Source organism: Protomyctophum parallelum (assembly GCF_964188405.1).
Source record: "Protomyctophum parallelum genome assembly, chromosome: 6".
Classification (NCBI taxonomy): domain Eukaryota; kingdom Metazoa; phylum Chordata; class Actinopteri; order Myctophiformes; family Myctophidae; genus Protomyctophum; species Protomyctophum parallelum.
Window position 1 is genome coordinate 36,499,675 of NC_139701.1, and position 22,797 is coordinate 36,522,471.

General features: G+C 43.8%; 1 protein-coding gene across 3 annotated transcripts in view; it reads right to left on the reverse strand.

Annotated features, from left to right (window-relative positions):
* Window positions 1–214: 214 nt before the first annotated feature.
* The window catches only part of sbno2b (strawberry notch homolog 2b), a 77,086-nt gene continuing 54,503 nt past the window's right edge, over window positions 215–22,797 (reverse strand). For all 3 annotated transcript variants that reach the window (XM_083767753.1, XM_083767752.1, XM_083767754.1), the window contains 23 exons: window positions 22,465–22,555; window positions 21,968–22,111; window positions 21,698–21,815; window positions 21,478–21,583; window positions 21,155–21,308; window positions 17,445–17,621; window positions 16,583–16,680; window positions 15,384–15,466; window positions 14,678–14,860; window positions 13,794–13,915; window positions 13,427–13,558; window positions 13,040–13,175; window positions 12,167–12,279; window positions 10,609–10,680; window positions 9,583–9,691; window positions 9,380–9,451; window positions 8,961–9,104; window positions 8,263–8,357; window positions 7,187–7,279; window positions 6,627–6,758; window positions 5,873–5,949; window positions 5,378–5,568; window positions 215–4,901 (listed from right to left, as the gene is read on the reverse strand). In XM_083767753.1, the coding sequence (XP_083623879.1) occupies window positions 3,784–4,901; window positions 5,378–5,568; window positions 5,873–5,949; window positions 6,627–6,758; window positions 7,187–7,279; window positions 8,263–8,357; window positions 8,961–9,104; window positions 9,380–9,451; window positions 9,583–9,691; window positions 10,609–10,680; window positions 12,167–12,279; window positions 13,040–13,175; window positions 13,427–13,558; window positions 13,794–13,915; window positions 14,678–14,860; window positions 15,384–15,466; window positions 16,583–16,680; window positions 17,445–17,621; window positions 21,155–21,308; window positions 21,478–21,583; window positions 21,698–21,815; window positions 21,968–22,111; window positions 22,465–22,555 (3,760 nt within the window). In that variant the 3' untranslated portion in view covers window positions 215–3,783. The remainder of the gene's footprint in view (window positions 4,902–5,377; window positions 5,569–5,872; window positions 5,950–6,626; window positions 6,759–7,186; window positions 7,280–8,262; window positions 8,358–8,960; window positions 9,105–9,379; window positions 9,452–9,582; window positions 9,692–10,608; window positions 10,681–12,166; window positions 12,280–13,039; window positions 13,176–13,426; window positions 13,559–13,793; window positions 13,916–14,677; window positions 14,861–15,383; window positions 15,467–16,582; window positions 16,681–17,444; window positions 17,622–21,154; window positions 21,309–21,477; window positions 21,584–21,697; window positions 21,816–21,967; window positions 22,112–22,464; window positions 22,556–22,797) is intronic.

Here is a 22,797-nt window from a genome sequence, read left to right on the forward strand (position 1 = left end):
TAATAACTATGATGACAAAAACACCAAGACCACATTGCTTTCATCCCAGTACAATGTTCTATACAAAGGTCACATACATAGTATTTCAGCTGTTTGACTACTAGAATACGGAGCGGAACAGAAATAAGATTTCAATTCATACCATGCACAGGTATTCACAAACCATTGCTTGCTTTTCAACGTAAACAGTACTGAGACTTTTCAAAAATCTGGGTTGGTTTGTTTTTCCTTTTATTGCTTTTGGATTGGTTGATCTTGCCCAGGCATTTTGTCGTGAACCAACTACAGTGCATTCATTTCACGCAAAGACAGTTGGATCTTACAGGTTTCCATATACAATATATATAAACCCCCCAAAAAGATTGAAAATGTGTCTTTTTTCGTTCCGTTTTGACTGTACTAGTAGCATTGTATCTTATATAACTGGAAAACTGTCCATTTCCTTTTACAATAATGTCCAATGTTATGACTGGCCGATTGTGTGAAATGTGCCAAAATTCCCTTCCAAAGTCAAACCCGTATACTTTGTTATTGACTAGATTGGCAATTTATTGACAACACTTGGAGCATGGTGCTGACTTTACTTTATATGTGCTTAAACGGGGCCTGTTGTGTATTGCTCTCTATCTTACAAGCATGCACAGGTGGTTGACTGAACAAAATGCAGTGGGAGTCCTTGATACTGCTCATTTGACCAAACTGGTCATTTGGTGTCTGCTACATCAATTGGCAACACTGATAATGGAACCTGAATGGCAGGTTCTACATATGGAGACAACAGGGAGAATGTTGTTTGTTGCATTGATCCAGTAACAGTTTTTGGTGGGGGCAGTATTTGCATCACTGGTATAACGAGGCTTGTCACCAGACTCGCGAGTCGCCACTGAAGGTGATCTTAATGCACTAAGATATCAGGACGAGATTCTGCAGCCATTGCCGATCCCATATATTCACAATCTAGGACCTAACAACATCCTTCATGATGACAACACTCACCCAGACAGAGGCAGGGTTATCACAGAAGTACCTCCATAATGTGGAAGTAGAGAGGATGGAATGACCTGCCCCCTAGATCTCAATCTAGTTGGAACACTAGCACGATCAGCTCAGTCATTACTCTGTACCTGACAGTGTAAAGAAGCTGACCTGCAACAAATCCTTGAGGAATGGAATGCCACCCCACAGCAACGCATGACCAGGCTGGTGACAAGCATGAGTTGGTGGTGCACTGTGAGGCTGTTGTGTCCTTGTATGGTTCTTCCACCCACAACTAAGGCCCCTGGCTGTTTGTTCAGTGAACAAACCATACAATTGCCAATATGTTGCGTTTATTCCTTGTTGCTGATATGTCAATTTTGGCACATTTTACTTGGGATTCCCCAACATAATCAGCAATGCCGATTATCGCACAAATGGATGATTACAAAAGGATCATCATTAATAAAGGGAAATGGTCAGGTTTTCCCAATAACATGAGATACAGCCAATACAGTAAAAGAGAGATTATTGACCAAACACATTTCCAAACGTCTTTCAGTGGTTTATACATATGCTAATTTTTCTTCTTCTCCATATCAACATTGGTCAAAAATTATTAAAAAAACCAAACACAAACAAAAAGCACTCGAGTCAAGACTTTCCTGAGAACTTCAAATCAAAGCAAACCAGGAGTCACATCACTAGATGTAGTCACTATTGGGGGGGGGGGGGGGGGGGGGGGGGGGTAGGTAAGTGGGTAATCATTTCTTTGATTCTCCGCTTAATAGAGTTATCCTTGTAGCATCCGTCTCATATAGACTCCCAAGTACACCGCCCTACGAGTTGGGAAAACAAGAGGGGTCGGGGGAAGAGGTCTGCTGCTATGGGTTCCACAGATAAACATAAAAACACATAGGCAAATGGAGATGGGAGCTTTAATCCAGAAGTCCACCACCAACATTTTGTAACACCAACGACGACTGACTTAGGGGCTAATCGTTAAATACAAATATATCACAATAAATTAAGATTAAAACCAACAAATCCTTATGAAGTACAAATCTATACATCAGGCCTATATGGGTTCATTTTTAAAGACTGCATTTTTAGTAGATTTCTCCAAAGGCACTGTTTGCAACTGCAGACTGACCTCCCTCTCCCTTCTTCATCACGCTAGACAAGTGTTCACACAAGCAGGGAGAGAAACAAGAGCGGGCAAGTAGAGGCAGATTAAAACCGAGGCAGCTCATAGCTCACTGGCCAATTGATCTGATCCGTGTTTTTTTGTTGTCGCTTTGTTTCCAGTTCAACTATTTATCTTCACTGAAATTACAGCCAAGCCTGGCATAAAGCTGTGTCCCATTTGGAGCTGTATAGTTACAGATAAAAAAGTTGATACCTCAATGAATAAACCCAATTTGTACGGTATGTATATATATATATATATTCTTTTTCCTTTAACATACACATTTACCACAATATTTGCTTTCCAAATATCAAAAGACAAAATTCTTACTTTGTTACAGCTGCCGTAGACTGTTTGAGGGAACAATTTGGTACAAGGTATTACACTCTTATCAGTAGCCCCTTTTATACAGAGATCCTGCAACATAGCTGAACAGAAGATCCGTCATCACGCAGGCTTTGCTTTTTTATACAGAACCAGAAAGCCAGTGAAATGCTTGCCGAGTGTGCTTAAACATGGCAATGCCAGCGTTCCGGAATCAGAGGTGTGACGTGTAACACAAAACAGCATAAGTGTCTATTTCAACGTTTAACATGCACGTCTGTCAGGCAGCAACGTTGCTTTCTAATCAATAATGGCAGGTGCTTTTGCTAACTGTACAAATGTGTACGAGTCATTTAGCGCCAAGTTATTCACAAACATGAGTGAGCATCCAGAGGGTGGTAGCCATCATCTGGCTACCCCCCCAGACCATCACAGTCACAAAAGAGCCTCTACACTGGGCAGACGTCTGGCAAAGTCAGGCCAGCTGAGAGACCTCGGCGCCCATATAATGGTACTTTTCCGTCTAGGCAGGATTCTGACTTTGAGGCGTTCAGTCTGCAGATGGTAGCATCACCCCAGTGGCTCTTAAACCAAGCACATGCACCAAATATCTGAACCTGCGGTTCCTCTCGTACTGAGCAGGATTACTATTGCAACACATCCTCAGTAGGGTAAAACTTGTCTCTTGACGGTTTAAAAATGCCTTCAGAGATTTTTTTAATCCTCTAGTGGCAGGTCGCACACAATTTTCAATGTAGGCATTTAGCAGGGCGACTCAACACACAACACATAATCAAAATGTCACACCCCTGTCCCCACCATGTTGGCTATCCATATTACAAGAACATCGAGTCGGCTGTGTGACCACATCCGTTGCTGGTTTAACGGCAGATCGACAATGAACACGCCTCCATTTAATCTCTAAACTTTTATAAACAGCGAGGTGGAATAACAGAATTCCACCTTGCACACACTGTGTAAAAGGGGCTAGTGACTCTACCAATTAAAAATACAATAGATTAGATAATACAAGTCTCCCAACATTTATCAGGTGGTCAGATTATAAAAAAATGTAGCAACCTAGCGAATGTGACCCAAGCAGTTGAATGTCAACTTTGGATGAGATATGGGTGAGCTGAGCACGGGACAGGACAGGCAGTGATGTGACTATAGGCCCTGAGGGGGGGGGGGTTTGGGAGGGTCGGAGCAGGATCAAGGGGTACGTTCACAGACAGCAGCTAACAACAAGACACAATCTGCTAAAACAAAAATAAAATAGTCCAGATGAGTTGCCGTTAAGCAGTGTCCCATTCTTGTCCATACTGTATGACAGACTTACGATCCAATCCGGCCTGTAGCATGCTGTTCAGAACCTCGCGCACATTGAGAGCATCGGAACTGCAGTGGCCATTGGGTAAAGAGTCCGACGGAGATGGGAGGACAGAGGGGGACGAAGAGGAGAAGAGAGAGGAGGGGGAGGAGTTTGTGTTGGAGAAAAGAGAGGATGAGGAAGACGAGGGGAGGAGGGTGGACGTGGAAAGGAGCCCGGTGCTGATGTGAGACACTGTGTTTGAGATGGACGAGCTGGCAGGAGACGAGGAAGGGTTGGACGTCTGTGTGGACAGTGGGTAAGGCGGCGGGGGCAAGTCTAAGAAGTCCATAAAGTCTGGTTGGACGTTGTTGACCAGTAAACCATGGTTGCCCTGCTGCTGCTGCTGTCTGGCCTGCAGATGCGGCTGCTGCTGTATTTGTGCGTTCTGAGTGTTCCGAGCAAACAGAGACTCAAGACTAAAGTCATCCGAGAAGCTTCCAAGACTCAGCATACCCTCTGTGCTGTCTGGGGAAGGCGACGGTGAGCTGACTGTCAGGTCCAAGATGTCCTCCAGAGGGCTCTTGGAGGACGACGGGGCCGACATGGTGGTCTGCGAAGGGGGCAGGGAGGGGTTCTTGAGCTGCGCAAAAGGGGATAAGAAGGACTGCTGATAGTGGGAGAAGTGGGAGCTGAGGCTCGCCATACTGGGCAGAGTGCCCTGGTTTGGCCCGGCGACATGGGTGGTCCGGCTGAGCATGGTCCTTTGAGGAATTTGGCGTGAGTTCCTCTGTAACGACGAGAGGGTCAAGTTTTGGGCGGCTTGCAGACTGGACTGGATGTGTAGTGGGATGTGGTTCAGTTTCTGGTTCAGGGACGGGAGTGGGGTCAGGGACTGGTTCCGAATGTGATTCTGATTGATCAGCTTGGCCAGGAGGTGTTTGTTCTGCTCCAGCTTGCGCTCTTCAGCCAGCTTGCGCTTCTCAGCCAGCTGTTGCTGCACAGCCTGCTGATCCCTCTCTTTTCGCCTCCTCTTCACCTCCTCGTCCATCGACACGAGCTCCTCGCGCACACGGGCTATGCAGTTCTCCGGGATCTTAATGCCTGGAGAAGATGTAACGCATTATTACTTTTTAAATAAACTCAGTATTCAGAGTTAACGATATATCGGCTGTGTTGTGTAGGAACTAATTTGTTACTCTTTCAACAGTGTTACTTTGTGCCCCATCTGGCAGCGCTGTAGGGAAAACCTTCTTTGTTGTAAACAAGCAACATGTCAAAACAACGAGGTCAGCATCATGACCTGAATTTTTGACATCTTGAGATCATGTTTTAAAGGACCATGCCATTTGCTTACACCAAAACATTTTTATATAGACAAATGTGCATTCATTTTCTAATATATGCATGTTTTTAATAATATAGATAGATGCACAGGAGATGAATATTCAAATGTATTTCTTTGGCTTAGAGTGAGTAATTTTACTCTACACAGCGCAGGTTGCACTGCCATGAAAAGACATTCCACAAGTCTGAGCCAACGGCGCAACGTGTTAATGGTCTAAGAGGGCGATACTGACCAACTTGCTTATTGTGATTTTTCGTTTTGAGGCGAACTATCTGCAGGATGCTGGAGCTGGTGATGTCAGAGACCAAGTCAGCGACACGTTTCCACACGCGCAGCAGAGCGCCGCACAGCATGTGGTACTGACGAATGCGCATGCCCTGCAGACACTCCTGACCCTCTTCAATCTTCTTACATTTCCCATTCCTGGAGATGGTAGAGAGAGAAAATCCCATTAATGCTATGACCCTTTTCAAATTGTATCACATTTGTGTCGCTTTTAAAAGCCAACCCCCATTGTATAACAAAAAAAGAAAAAATAACAAACTACACACACAAACAAAACATACAGTAGGCCTACATATATTCCCACCCTACAACCAATCAACAAAGGCCATGTGAGAGTAAGGCAGAAAGAAATAAAATAATAAAGTCATAGAGTCATCATCTTTAGGTTGCATTGAGACAAGTTGAGCCATTAATCCTACAAGGACTTTGTTACTATACTCACCAGTTGGCATGGCTACACTTCCTGAAGGAGAAGGTGAACTGGGTCTCCCAGCTCGCCTTTGCCTCGTCTGAAGTCACCTGGAGGGAAGGAGCACATAGCATGGCCAATGGCCATCAGTACGGTGCGTAGTACCACCATGAGTATGGAACGGACATACACTGAGCATGATACAGAATGAGGAGAACGCAAGAGGATTCACACTCCATATAAAAACAGTGTGATCCCAGTCATACTATGGTGGCAGATTGTGGTCCCATCACATTCATTACAATCCTTCACTGTGTTCAGTAAGCGCATGGTGAGGGGGGGATCATTAATCATCGGCCACTTAAGTCATGTGGGAAAGTGAACGAGGCACGGCTTATTTCAACAGCAGCAACGTACCGGTATACAAGTGGGATTTGCAACAACCTCTTGAGCCATACGTTTAATCCTGCATTAGGTTGCTCATGCATTCGCTAATGAGTTTAGTAGTCTATGCAATATTGCAACACATACGTTCTACAAATGCCAATTGCCTTTGTATAGCATACCCTCTAAGGCACTACTCATTTTCGTCCACAAGGTGGCAGTTGACTCCATGAAACAGTGATGCACCATGCTTTGCAATACCTTCCCAGTTCCCACAGCCTTTTTATTACATTCAACTCGCAATTTCCTTGCTAGTGGAACATGATAGACAAATCACCACCAGACAGATACGTACTACATAAGCCAACTGACATTTTGACCAGACAGAGAAACAGGCTCTCACCTTGCGATAGCGTTGCAGCAGGTTGTCCAGGCTCTCAGGGTGCTGCTGCTTGCCAATGTTGGGCTTGTACACAACAAAGTTCTTGCCTCGGCCCTGCTCAGCTAACAGTACACATGGGTTGTTACCTCGCAGCTGTGAGGAGGAAGCAAACGTTAGTACTATGTAGGTAATCACGTGGTTGTTGTTTTTTAGTCATGCAATGTCCTTCCTTAAACATTGCAACATGGAAATATTTTATCATGTACAAACTGAAATAATGCCTATTTTCCACAGCTGTGTGTGATGCGCAATATTATTTCCAGCTACTGTATGCAGAAGGAAAATGCAAGCAACTAAAATGAATAAATTAGCATCTTCTGCTTATTTCCTGGTACATCCGTGAAAATCTGAGTTTCACACATATTGGGGAAAGGGGTTACAGACTTACGAACAGAACACAGCTGTGTGGAAACGAGGCACCTGGACCGCATAAATATCCTCCGGACTTAGCAACGTTTAACAGTACTGCCCACATTTGGTTTGTTTGTTGTGACACACAGTATACTGTTGTATATATTCACCTTATGAGATAAGTAGAATCCCTCATCAGTGCGGCTGAGTTTCAGTGCCTTTTCACAGGCCTCTTCCCAGGGCATACCTCTGTCCACACTGATCTATAGGGGGGAGAAGTACAGGGGAAGAGAATAAGAATAAATGACTCATTAAGAGAGGAAAACTAGGCAGCCACATAACCTCATATTGTAAGGGAGCTGATGGAGAGAGAAACGCATGTGAAGAAATACAAGATCAAAATGACTGGTGTAGTGATTTATGCATGCAGATTTGAACCAAAGACTATACCGCCACGCACAGTATGTCCATATGCACCCACTCTTTCTATACTTGCTAAACCAGTCCTGATTGTGCAGCACACTGCTTTCTACTGAGGTTTAAAATGTCAGCGTAGGTTAGCCTGCAGCAACGGCACAAAAAGCCAGATACGATTAATCATCTTTTTCGCAAGTCCTACCGGTGGCTCCACAGACTCCTCTGCCTTGGGCTCACAGACTGATTTGAATCAAAGCTTTCATACAAAGCCACTATCTCTAAAACTCAGAGTTTGTTTTATTATAATATCTCATAGCTAGCTGGAGCCACATTCATGGTTCAATCCTTTGCATGGAAGAAATGTTACGTTTCGGGCAAACCTTGGTTTAAGGCAATCTATAGTTAATTAAGAGTTATTTAATCTGGGGATAGAGCTCTACCGACATAAAATACATGCGTTTGTGATGTTCCTGGTTTGGACCCTATAGCCTACTCTGAACAACTGAGAAAGAGGAGACAGACACACACATTATGTAACAACAAGTGGTAAAATGGGAATACTATCACACATCTGGAGTGAGGTTCATGCTAATGTCTTTTATAGGTCAACAGAGCCTCTGCTTCAGTTCCAACACAATGTACTATATAGTAAGTATAAGGGTATATCTCACTAATCTTGTAAATGTCCATGGCTGTCTGACTGCACCCATTACCTACAAAGCAGGTACAGCAGTTCAACAGGTCTATACAGGTCTATAACTCATTTGTAGTGCTATATGAGATAGTGCCCACATTACAGCGTTATGCAAGATGATAGGAGTGTGCCTACCTTATACAAAACAACCTGTCCGTCCTGAGGGTTTCCTGCCGTCAGGAAATTCTCCTGTTTCTCTTCGTAGATCTCATCATTACCTGGGGCAAGGTCTGAGAGACACACAGCAGAATATCAGAGGAGAACACGACTGATTGGTACTGGTGATACATTGGGAGCAGAATAGTCAGAACAGTTGTAGCAGTCAGAGACAGAATAGCCTGCAAGCATGACAGAGTAGAACAGAAAAGAATAGTCCAAAAATATTAAGTATCTTAAGACAAAAGTATAATTTATGCTTTGCAAATATCTTTGTACGAGTGAAAGTTTTTATTTGCTAGAAAATTAGTTTTCTTCTCTTTTTTCACAGAATAATAGGCTGAAGCCATTGAACCAACAGAGTTCAATGTAAGTGGCGGTGAGCTATTTGAATAAATGGGATTGAAGAAAACAGACAGTGAGTGATGTTTGCAGGCCTACCACTTGTTCCAATGCCTGTCATAAGTAAATATGTAGTCTTGGGAATGTGGCCCATAGGTCAGGTTAATATCACCCGTTTATCCCGTTTTTCAGGTTGCATATTATCAATTGTTTAACTATTTAAGCCCCAGTGTCAGACGATGAATAGTTTTAGAAAAATGTATTGCACTGATACAGAGTTGTGCTAAGCAGATTTGCCCAGCACCTCTGATAGTGATGTTGAGTGAGCTTCATACCTAGGATTCCCATGTCGTATTTTCCCTCCTTCTTGTCCTTCTCGATTAGGTAGTCAAAGTTATCAGTAAAGTACTGGAAGAGATAGTTCTGCTTGTGGACCTCCAGGCCCAGGATGCGGTTCAGGAACTTTGTGATGCTGCAGTCTGAGATGGGGAGCGAAATTCATGGGGGTTCAGCAAAATGTTATGCAAGATCCTAAATGCAATGAGGCCTGGTCCAGACGTGGGCCTGGTCCTCCACGGAGCCCATTAATGTGTGACCATGGACCCGGCCCCCTCACAGTGCACGACCATGTACTGCTATCATATTATTCTTCTATTCTTTCTTCCTATTGTAATTCATCAGTTTCTGTTCTAAGTTGAGAGTGGATCTACGTGTTTTTAAATCTGTTTGTGCCTCTCCTCTAGCAGTGTCTTACCTTTCTCAGTGTTGATCCCAAATCGAGACTCCCTACAAAAGATGCCCACATCCATCATACCAATCTTCATGTCTGGAACAAAATAAATGAGTTTATTAGGGCTGCAAATATCTGAATGAGAATCTTCTTTATTGTCACATCAAGTTCAAGCAAGTAACAAGTTATCTTATTCAAACTATCCTGAGAGTAAGTGGAGAACATACCTCTGAAGAACATGCCATCTCCCCCGGGGTAGCCTTTGGGTGAGGGAACCTTGTTCTCTATATGACCCAGGATCGCTTTGGTTATTTTATCCAGAGCCTTGGTACCATACTGCAGAGTTACAGAGAATACATCAGGTATAAAAAACATTGTCAACGCTCCATTTCAAACAACAGCTTCGAGCTTAGATCCCTGCGGAACCTCTGTCACTCAAATAAGGTGCAAGTAATTTAGTCAAGGTAATTCACAGGGCCTTATCAACCCCTTTGCAGCGTTTATGGTAAATGACACAAACATCATTAGGGATTCCTACGTCACAGCCTCACAGGTGACCTCAGAGCTGTCTGATGCCCTCGGCTTCGGTATTGCAGCCTCACCCACCGCATTCCTTTTAAATGTTTTTTGTTGCAGCTATGAGAAACAAAACTTTATAGAATGCATGCATCATGTCTAATTTGCTGCCGTTTTATACTTATCACTTCACTTTAGCACTTTGAGATTAAAACAATGTAAAGTGCGTAAAATAAAGTGTGCAGTACTAAGTTCCAACACGTGTTTTGGTCTGACGGTCATTAGACCGACAACCTACCTAACCTACCCATAACCGCAAGCAAGGGAGCAACACATGTTCGAGCGGTAGTCCGACCGTTGTTCCCGCATGCCGGACTAATGCTCCGTCGGAATTGTGTCCGGATCCCAAAATAAATACAATTTACTATTATTAGATGTAGATGATTGTGTGACTACAGTACATGGAGTGATGGCTAAAACTAGTAAGTAATATGTTGTAAGAGAATGTCTTTAACGGTTTCTTGCATCTGAAACATTGTGTCTTCTGCTCATCGTTTTATTGTGTATAATGTATTTAGCTTTGTGCCATATTTTGACATCTGTCCCACTGTAAAAATATGTCCATAAAATAATTTCTCAAGGTTTAATTCAAAGCTTAAAAAGCAAAGCAACAATCCATAACTTGTGGGTATTGTCAGACTTGCAAGACTGGTCCAGAGTTTTCTGCATTGACCTACCTTGTTCTCAAAGTTGTATTTACTCAGATCTCTGGACTCAGTGGCTCTTCGATCCCCATGGGTTAACGCACCCTGAAAAGTAGAGCAGAGCCAACATTAGCATTATAGAGAGACACACACACACACACACACACACACACACACCCCTCTCAGTTGCTGGTTTGAGAAAATAAAGTGGTACTATTGGCAAAGGTGACTTTCATATTACAGCTCAAAGTCTTTTGTGCGTCTTCCAGATTGAAACATTGATAGCTCGTTAAGCCTCATTTTAATTGATACTTTCTGGCGCCATTTGCGGGAAATATCATATTTTCAAATTAAAAACAGCACGCAGAGTATATACACACATAGATAGGAATCTGAAGCCAAATTCAAGAACAAACAAATACACTATAAAACAATAACAAAACTGCCCTTTAATATAATTACTTTTCATTGACCTTTGGGGTAAACTTTGTGCCTGCGGGGGTCATGAATGGTTTAGAGGGAACAGGGTGACGTTAATGAGCTACTGGCACTGCTGCCCACACACAGGAATGTCTGGAAACACCAAAACAAAAGGGATGTCTGAGCCAAATATGACATCACTGCTCATCTGGAGACAGACAGTCACACAAGTATTTGGCCCTCTGGTGCGAGAGCATGTGCACGCACCCATGTTCGTGCGTTTTGGTGTATCAAATTCAGCCAGGAGGATACGATGTGACCTATTCTCAAGGCGAATTACCGAACACAGCTGGCAAAGACAGGAAGGACTTTCTGGAACTGCTAGCCACCCCACTCCCCACTCGCAAAAAAAGCTCCCCCTACTCCTCCTCCTCCTCCTATTCTCTCCCAATAGAAATAAGGAGGGAAAAATAGAACGGGGGGGGGGGTGGGGGTGGGGGGGATTAGGAAAATAAATGGCTGGTGGTTCTGAAACGCAATAATAAATATGGAAAAGCGTGGTAGGCTCATAAAATTACCCATGCGTCTTCCCTTTCTTCTGCTAACTTAGTTTTTCCATTATTAAGACGGAGAGGGAAAGAACCTCCGAGAATCTCCTGAGGGTTTGCGATGTGGTGAGAAATTGTTTATGTGACCTTGAATGAACCAGCCAGAGGAGGGTCTTACATGCCAGGGAATGCCCCAGAACACGAGGAGGACAAAGGGTGAGAGAACAAATGGAGGAGAAAACAGGCAGACAGGTCGGTTTTGGTTAACAGTGCAACTGGTTTCCTCAGTATGCAGGTTTCAAATGACAATTAAGGGTGATTTATGTCTTGCACTGAATAGCCATTCTACAAGCTCACAACAAGTTTGTAGATCGACTATTTTAAGTCTAGGTCACGCCGAACTTGAACTCTGCGGCGGATTCTGCCAATGCTTTTCAATGGGAGTGGAGCGATTTATCACCATTGGTGGATTTCAGCAAAACAAAGCACTCTGTTACTATTGACAAGGCAGAATCAAAGTTCAGTGTTGACTGCATCCTAAAGGTCAAAAATATATGGAATCCAGATGAAACGAGACAAAAGAACATCACTGAGATAGAATAGCTTTAGAATATGAGACATACCAGGCTCTCCAATCTCTTGGCCACAATGGAGGCAAAGCGTCTCTCCCCAGCCAGCTCAGAGATGAGGAAGATGTACTCTGGGGCCGTCACCTGATTGGATCGATGTGTGCGACCTACAATGTCAGTGAGAAGAGCGAGTCAGGAGAGGAACTGGATGGAGATGGAAACCATTTGCAGAACAAAAACACCCTCTCTATGGAAATGGCATAAAAATATAGCTCATGATGGTGTAAAAGCAGGATGTTTACTTCAAAACACTTGATATACAATATCCTATTTGACATATCACAAAGCAGCTATGTTAACTGGTTCAGAGTAAAAGCGGCCATATCTTCCCGGCACCCCAAGCTTCTATTTTGAAGGAATCCCAATAATAATTAAATTAGGTACACCCCTGGAGAATGCTCTAGCAAGCAATGTACTCATTGTACTGTTAAACTGCTTAGTAGTTACAGAATATAAATACAATAGGACATTACTGCAATAATAATAACACATGAAAACAACAACATGACAGATGATTTTAAGTGTATTATATTTTTTAATTTACTGGCTAGCTGATTAATTTTGTTTCCATTAGCATTGCTACAGAATAGTAACAAGCTTCTATGTGGACATTGCTCAATAACTGTAAGGCCAATTTAAAATGTTTCTCAATAAATAAATAAATTAACAATTGGCAAGAACATTAAGAACAAAAAAACAATGTTGGCTTACATGAAGATAAAGGCAAAGAAAGAACGATACTTGACACAATCCCTCTGGATTAAAACCTTCTCCTTCAAGACTCCATACATTCTTCTTACCCCAGGCACTCATTCAGGACTCATTCACTGTAACCTTTTAGCCCATGGTTTCCAGCTCAAGACTCACCAAACTGCTGTATGGCTCTATCTGCACTCCAGGGCAGCTCCAAGGTCATGTGGACCCTGCGGCACTGGTTCTTTATCCTCTTATCTGCCTGCAGGGAGATGCCAGAGCTGGCCGCCTCAGAGATGATGGCCACCAACTGGAGGAGAGGGAAGACATTGAGTTGCTGGCAAACAGCGCTTAAAGAATAGCTAGTTTTAGTTGCATAACTCTTTGAGAAAGCTACAAGATGATGCTGAACCACTGGATCTCAAACAGTGTAATACAGATTTAGTTTTAGCTGTGATAAGGGACCTAACATTATACTATTGAATAGTCATTGTTTATATTTGATTGTGTATCTTCAAGGATAGTTCAATTAGATACGTCTAATGCCCTCCTATGTCTGACCTTCTCTCCGCCCATGAAGCGGTCTTTCTCCTTGACGTTGATGTGGTCAATGGTGTGGCCCTGTTCAGCCCGCGACTCGTAGCGGACGCTGCCATCAGGCCGTCGCACCACGCGGCCCTTACGACCCGTCATCTACACACACACACACACACACACACAACTCGTTTGACAAAAACTACAGCATTGGTGTCTCAACTTTCGTTTTGGAGACAATATTAAGTGTACACAATAGCAATGAACAGGAAGTGGAAAACCCTGCCACTACACATCACTTTTCCAGCTTAACCGATTCTCCTGCACTTGAACTCATTAAACTTTTAAACTTTAATGAGTAAAGCCAGTATGACTGGCTTTCCGCAGCACGTACCTCCGAGACTTTCTCTGGCCCTCCGAACTTGTCGATGAGCTCGTCTAGCGTGTTGAGAGGTAGTTCTTTTCCCAGTACGGATATCTTGCAGAGAAGGGCCTGCTTCATCTCCTCTATCCTGGCTGTGAAAACATCAAGACGACAAAGGAACATTAAATGGAGTAACACTAGCTAGCAGAGCATAAAATCATGAGAGCATGAGTCATTATAGTACAGGCATTATATGGGAAAAAAGGGGTCAACCTCCAACTAATTGCAACAAAAACAAACTCAGCTGATTTTGTATCTTACATATGTCCTGAATAACATACAAAAAGTCCCCTGAAATTACGGTCATAGCCGTCATCACAAATGTGATGAGGTCAGCACATTTGGGCAAGTGGCTATGGCCGGTATTAGCCCAAGGACTGTTTTTATGCAAAACTAATGCTTGGAATGAACTCAGCATCGTGAAAACACCCTAGTTTGACATGTCACATGCTATTTAAAGCAAAAGGACATTTTGAAATTATTTGCCTTATATTGGATGTCTATGGTGGCCATACTGTACAGGTCATTTTCAACACTTTCCCCTCAGACAATTTCAGGGGACTTTTTGTATGTTATTCAGGACATATGTAAGATACAAAATCAGCTGAGTTTGTTTTTGTTGCAATTAGTTTGAGGTCAAATTATATTATTACTGGACTATTAGTGTTAAGAGGGTTTTACTGTCTAGGGACAGAATACAACAGCAGAGACGCATGACTGACAGAATAAAAAAACATCATTCTGCTGCTTATCGTTAATTAAGTGCCAGCAGCATGAGCCATTTGCAGGAGTGCAACTGTCATTTGCAATCAGTAATACAGCTTGGGTAAAAGAGGTCAGACCAGCTTGCCTACCTGTGTGGAGGCTAGTTTGGTTGACGAAGATGACGTCATCGTTATCTAGCAGGGAGTCCGGGGAGGAGTTGGAGTCTGTGTCCATGCCATCTGAGTCACTGCTACTGTCGTCACTGATGTTGATGACACCAATGTGCTCCATCATGTGCTTAGCCAGCTTGGTCTGACGGCCCCGTGGCTTACCTATTCAATAGTGACATGTTTTAGAACCTGTCTTTAAAGAAAAAACTACAATATTTTGCCCTTTCAACAAATTCTGCTAGATGAAAAGTATTCTATTTAAACTCAATACATTGTTGCCAGGACACCTTCTTGTCCAGCTGTAAATATGTAATTTGTCATGCGATGCGACAGTATAAATTAGCCTTAAGCAACACTGGACAGAGACCAATTCATTGAAATGTCAGCATTATAAATTATAATATAATGCTGACATTTCAATGAATTGGTCTCTGTCCAGTATTATCAGCCTCTAAAGTAATTAGGGAGCAGATAAGACATGAATGGTAACAGAACAGAGCGTCAGTATCCGGCAATAAAAAAACAAAACAAAGCTAGGGCGGGGTGGAGTTGTCTGCCACCTCAGTTCACAGATACCATGGCTGTTATAGTAAAATAAAACAGCAAGGCTTCGGTACAGTATTGTGCTAGGGTGATGCTGTTCACCCAGTGTGAGATGCGTGTCTCAGAAGCTCAGTTGACTTACGTTTTCTTTTGTTTCCTGGGACCTTCTCTCTCCTCTGTTTCTCTGAGGGAAAATGTTTCATGACCAGGGAATGGAAAACACCCCTTTAAGTTAAAAAGAGAGGGAGACAGGGAGAAGGTAGTCATTACTCTGACAGGGGCCTGCATTCCCGACACCCAGCAGTCGCAGCGTTGATGGGCCTCATTACAGCTGCCATGTCTCAGCACATATGACAGCTAAATACCTCCCAGACACATTGACACTTTGTCTTCCACCTGGGTGACCCAGGCATTCAGGTATGTTTGAGCACAAAATAGTCAGAAAGATTAAGCTTCAATTCGTTAAAAACCCTTTCTTGCCCTATTAACTTATTTTAGGCAACTATAAGGAATGAAAATACACTCGCACACTGTATCTGCTTGGTACATGAGTATTTTCTTTTAATAAGGCAACGTTTCTACTCATGTACCGAGCAGATACACACTGTGTATTTTCATTCCTTTCATTGATGTCCACTGGCCTATGCACTTGTGCATACACCTGATTTCTAGGTGTGCGAAAGCTTTTTCCTACAGGCAACTATTAAACAAATGCTTATAAATAAAGACGACATCTTGGGGTTACGGATGAATGGAACTGATTGAAATCTTATCTGAAGAGGTGGAAGGAGAGAGGAAAGGAAGACGGGAAGGAAAGCTTGAGAGGAAAGGATACATTCTGCAATGAAAAAAATAAATACAAAAATATGGTTTTGTCTGGGCTTGGCAGAACATTTGTCTGTCTGCTGAAGGTAAGAAAATTGAATGTGTGACAACCACAGACAGCCAAAGCTCCAAGTAACAAGCGAATAATTAATCCTCAACGTCAGGGGGGGGGGGGGGGGGGGGGGGCGAGGACGACAATGGATATTCCAGATACAAGCTGCAACGTGGTGTGCACCATAGCTATGCACATACAGTACATGTATAAGGGCTGCTATAGTCAATCTGCTTCTTACCCCTCATCAGCTAATATTCCACATATCAGACAATAGTAATCGGCCCACCCTTCGTTTGTCTAATGTGAGAGTTCAATATGTTACGTGAAGCGGAAATATGATCCGTTATATGTTATATGATCTGTTCAGCAAACTGCAGGAGAGGTACATTTCCATTAAACAATTTCAGCAATAAACGCACCTAGTGTTAGAGACACACACACACACACACAGTTCCACTCACTCTGCAGCTGAAACAAATCTGTCGAGATGGCCGTCATTCTCATCTAGGACTTCTCTGGTGCGGGCCTCCCCTGTGGACTGCAGTCCAACGACAATGCACTGAGCAGGAGATGGGGGTACAGAGCAGAACAGTTAAACACAGTCCAACGACAATGCGCTGAGCAGGAGATGGGGGTACAGAGCAGAACAGTTAAACACAGTCCAACGACAATGCACTGAGCAGGAGATGGGGTACAGAGCAGAACAGTTAAACAGAAAATCCAAACAGAAATAAGCATTATCTGGGTCAATCAAACCAATACCCTCAGCTGACTATTATCAACTAAAAAGGTAGATATTTAACCCTAGTATTCTTAACAAATGAAAATGGCAGATTTACATAAAAAAAAGCAGAACTACGATGTGTTGGGACTCGGGAGGTGACACGTTGTGAGCTTGCTTTTCTGCTATTTCCGCCATCAGTCGGATGATAACGTGCCAGGGCCTCTGAGTTTTCTAGGGTTTGTGTTGTAACTTTTATGTTCCGACAACTCTCCACTTAGAAATGTACTAGGACAATGTATTAAGAATGAATCAAGGTGATACCTCTAAAACTCTGCTGTGCTCCAATTTAAACCACAGAAACGTATGCATAACCCATACTGGCCTGCTCCAAAAATGCCTTTCAACTGATACAATGTTTCTGCTCCACAAACCAAGTAGGCAGAGCTCTGAGTCCTACTTGGATCCAAATCAAGCCATTTTTAGTCCTCCAGTGTGAACTGCAGTGGATTAGTGTGCGTGTATGTGTGTGTGTGTGTGTATGTGTGTGTGTGTGTGTGTGTGTGTGTGTGTGTGTGTGTCTGTGTGTGTGTTGCGCTGACCTTCCCAGCCGCCAGCTCTTTCTGGGCCAGTTCCACCAGACAGCGAACCTTCGCTGCGATGCAGAGGTATTTGAAGAAGCGTTGGTGGGACGACCAGAACTGTCCCCAGAGGGACTTCCTGCTCACCAGACCCAGCTCGTCTGCAGCACGCATGAACACCTGCAGAGCCTCCGCCCACTGGAGATAAGTGACAACGAGGAAGGACGGTTAGGAGGGAGGAAGGAGGGTTTAGACGAGAACAGCATTTATATATATATATATATATATATATATATATATATATATATATATATATATATACTAGAATTTCGCGGCCGCTCATCCCAGAGTTACTTTGCCGCGCACTATGGGAAGAAGGAAATTGCGGGAGTTGACTCCACATGTAGTAACGGATGGGTTATTAGTTATTATTATGTGTCCTTATTGTCTCCACCAGGCCGAAGGCATGGGGGGAGAGTATGTTTTGCACTCCGTCCGTCCGTCCGTGTGTCCGTCCGTGTGTCCGTGAGCAGCTAATCTCGGCCACCGTTAACCCGGTCCATGCCAAATTTTGCACACACACTCCCTGGATGCCAACGATGAACCTCTGCCCCAAACTTTCCAGAACGGCCTGTTATAGCGCCACCAGGAGGCCGCTTTGTGCAAAACAACACGGTCAATGCCAAATTTTGCACACACACTCCCTGGATGCCAACGATGAACCTCTGCCCCAAAATTTCCAGAACGGCCTGTTATAGCGCCACCAGGAGGCCGCTTTGTGCAAAACAAGCTTTTGCACAGTACACCTACAGATTTTGTCCAAACATCGCGCAAATTGCTACACAGTCTCTCTAGAGCCATTCAACGAAACGGGTCTTTCAGATTTCTCAGACTCCATCCTGATTGCTTAAGATTGGCTTCCAAAGTTCACAGGAGTGCTCAGTTTCAAACAAAATGCTGCAAATCATGAACACATCGCGTGATTTCCGTGAAATTGTGCACGCACATTCCCACTAGGCCGAGGAAGAAATGCCACATGAACAATTTCAACTCAGCCTCAAGGTGGCTCTATAACTGGCCGAAAAGTGTTTTTACCTCTAATTTACTTTTGTTGCCCTTTTATCCAACCACCAGATGAAGGCAAGCTGCAATGTCCTACATTCCTATCCTGGTGGAGACCTGTGCCCAGAAGGGCACTTTTTCTAGTTAGTGTAGTGTAGTGTAGTCAACACGTTATGGCTCATACACACTGCCCGGTATTTGCTCCGATTATGCTGTCGGGGAGCATTTTTGGCGCTGGCCGACAAAACCCCTGATCTGACGTTACTGGTAGATCGTGATCTACCTTTTGGGCACCGCTTAACTCAACCTTTTTTGTCCCAGGGCACACTTTTCATAGCCTAAAAATCTCGGGGCACACCTAGATATACGGTTTGTGTACACTGTATATATACCGGTGTGTATACTATTTATAGTGACTCATAGGAATGGTTAGACTATGTGACAACCAGGTATAGTCTGGTGACCACCGGAGAGACGGGTGACAGCCGGAATGTAGACCGCAACCGGGTGAGCAGTATGGGTTAGCGCCCCAGCCTGTGTCCTCCGTGAGGAGGAAGCCCAACAACCCTCGGTGAGGCCTTTAGGAGGGCCATGCAAGCAGCAAGCGGAACCGCAGTACCATGACCCTGCGGAACCATTGCCCACCACTCCTGAATGAACTGTCTGGTGCTGGGACTCTGGTGCAACGCACAGGTCCTCGCTCTGGTGAGACGTAGGAGGGGCCCGGACAGGAGACAACCCACAGAGCCTAGTCCCTCCATGTGCCAGAAGTGTACCTCCAAGCCCTGGCAGAGTAGTTCTGGAGTAGTTCCAACGGATTGTGTGCCCCTGGTTTTTCCCTAATGGGACTGATTGAGGGTAGCTACTGGGACGTAAGTCGGGACTTGATCACTCCCGGCTGGGTCGCCTAATTGAGGGGTATGATGTTGCGAGACCCGAAACCCCATTGACCTCAGGATACATCACTGAGGATACGTCCCAGGTGCATCCATGCAATGTTTTTTGTTATAGTAAATATATATATTATATATAATATAAATATAGAATATTAGTGGTCCATGACATGAAAATGTTTGAGAACCACTGCTGTAAAACAACATTGGACAATGATGTTTGACAGTCAGCAATATTGTTGCTTATTCTAGATTTATTTTTCGGATTTTCTGACTTGATCTGGCCAGTTAACATTTTCATAGACCTGGTTGCTTGTTTCCCTCTCAGTCAATGTGGCAACCCTGGTCAATGCCGTGTTGACTGTTGTGGTTCTGTATGATGATTTAGCTTAGCACACAACAGCTAGGAGGATGCAGCAGGCTGATGCCGTCATGTTTAACAGTATTTTGCGCAATTTATGTCCCCAAATTTATGGATATGGACTTATGGCTCCATCGCTGCCTCTTTCTTTAGTAGAAGTAGAAATTTAACGTGTTGCTGACTGTTTACCTCCCTCTCACACGCGCGCGCGCACACACACACAGCTGACGTCCTCTCCCACCGACGTCAGCTGTTCATTTATCTCCTTATTCATACATGCTTTGAGCTGAGAGAAGCTATAAAGCGCCTTTTAAATATGACAATGCTGTATATATATATCAGCTGCACAGTTCAGGCAAGTGTCTGTGGCATATTTAACTTTAACAAAATAGGTTTGACAGCTTAAATCCGCGCGGCAGTGTTGTGTGTGTGTGGGACACGGGGTAGTGTTGTGTGTGTGTGTGTGCGTGCAATCAGAAGTACTGGCAGTAGCGAAATAACAAACGCGATCTGTCTAATCGTAGTAGTTAGGCACAAACCAAGTATTTTCTAAGAACAATGTTGATGTAACTAAGACATTCGCTGAGCGAGCTATATTTTAAATACAGAGATTTAGAAGGAATAAGCGAAATGGTGACTATTCCCCCTTCCGTGAGGTAAGGTTTCTCTGCGGAGTGCGGAGAGGGAGATCCATAGGGGACATCACATTACAGCAGCCGTTCCTGTGTTGTGTGTCTGGGCAGAAGGGGAGGGGCTGGCCACATCTTTTGATTTTTGATTTTGTGATTTACAGATAATTGTGATTATTAACCACTTAAACCATTGGCCCAAGCTGCCCAATTGTACTTGGCACTCTCTTCCCCCCCCCCCCCCACTCTACAACAAATTATCTTTGTGCAGTAACGTTCCCCTCAGAATCGGGAAAGTAGCCTTGCCGAGCCATGAGGCCCATAGGGCAGGAGCCTATCTCCTGTTTTTTTAGAGTCTTTGGTATGAACCCCAGCACCTTAAAGGTAGCGCAAGTGATATTTTTGGTTGAAACAGGTTTAAGTTTAAGCCAAGTCTCCTGAGGAGGCGCGTCTGAAACCTGTCCTGGACGGGGTATCTGGACGTAAAAACAAATCCATTCTAATAGTCATCATTGCTAGAGTGTTCAGTAACGGGGGTCTCCCCATCTCTTCAATAAAGAGAAAATACATTTTCAGGTTGGTTGCCAATTTCATCCTATCAGGAGAGAGTACCCATTAATCTGCTTCAATTTGATAGTGTTCCAGACAAAAATGTATCTGCTCACGTATTTGTGTTATCCTAAAATATAACGCACCTGAAAAAAGTTACAGTGCAAATATGTTCTGCCACTGACTCCATCACACACACCAGATAGCTAAACCTTATTTTTGACAGACGAGACTTACCAATTTGGCAGCTTTGTTGTAGACGAGTTTAAAGTCATTGTCCAGGCCGATCTCCTCGATGCGGAACGACACCCCTGAGAAGCTCAGCTGCCTGGCGATGTACATCCCACTCACTTTCATATCCATGGCAACAATCTCCATAGCACCGACACCTCTGTATGGAAATGGCAAATCAATTATTCAACATCATTCAATCAAGGGTCAACCGGCGTTAACCACAGGCAGATAGCAACTTGGAACATCACTGAAAACACAGCAGTGTCCAGATATGTATCTACGGGTAGAAATAGCTGAGGGGAGACTGTCCCAGTGAGTTTACACACCTCTTCTCGATGGCGTGCAGGAAGTCATCAAATGTTTTGAAGGGCGTGCCCTCTCCCCAGATCCCCAGGCGGCTCATATAGATCATGTTCTTTGGCTCAGAGGCACCTGGGACGGAAGTGCAGAGGGCTTGTAAGGTGGGGAATTCAAGAGAGTGACATAGTGTTCAATGTCCTTACATTGTGTGTGTGTGTGTGTGTGTGTGTGTGTGTGTGTATATACCTGTGGCACTGGCATAGACCACTCTGGCCCGTGGCAGTTTGTTCTGCAGGTCCAGCACAGCCTTGCCCATCTTAGTGGACGTGGCATTCTTGGCTTTGTGGCATTCATCAAAAACAATCTGCAGGAGGCATAGGGTCAAGGGCAAACACAGCATACATGGTATGACGTCTATCATGTTATCCGATTGATCCGGAGTGTCTAATTTGGTACAATTCAGAATATATCCCGTACATCCTGCACGGGACTGTGAGGCAGCAAATCAAAGGATACAACTCCATCAAAATCCGCCTTGCACCAGTCCAGGATCTGTTTGATTCTGGTCCGGTGCTGTCCTCCTGCCTGGCTCTCTCCAATCAGCGCAGAGTAGGTTGCAAACAGGACTCCTTCTGAGGTAGCTGTGTCTCCATACTTAATCTACAAAGAGAAAAAAGAACCACCACACAAACACACATAGGGTGGAAAGACAGGGGGAAGCATTGACTGTCGGTATTTCTTTTTTGTGTATAGAAATATACAGAACCACGGAAGCGACCAATAGTCTGTTTTATATTTCTCCCAGATCCCAAAGAAAACAATGCAAATTATGCTTTCATTTATACTAAGTTTTAAGACGGTGTTGCATGCCAGAAATTGCTGATCTAACAGCTCACTTAGATTGGCAATTTTTGGCACATGTCCCCATCATACAAAGAAATATCAGGTTGCAGGCAAACGGCAGCCAAAATGAAACTTAATTTCCACATGTGATGTCTTCCTTTCGGACTCACCTTGTTTAAGGCGTGCACAGGAATATTGGGTGAGTCTATGTCTTTGAGATCTCTCTCTGCGTCAAATTTCAGGTCATTGGATATGCTGAACCTGAGGACGGGAAACAGAATCAATCTCATTAAACCACAACTAACCTCTTGGTACAAACCAGTTCGAACATGCACACTATATCCTGACAAACAATGAGAGACATTGAGAGTCATGTTCCTTTCGTTACAATCAAATCAATCAATCACACAGGCATCACACGTTAACCGTGTAGCTTTAAAGGTATATTCAGTGATTTCACTCAAAAATTCTTAGGTTTAGTTTTTGGCTGGGACCTAAGCCTT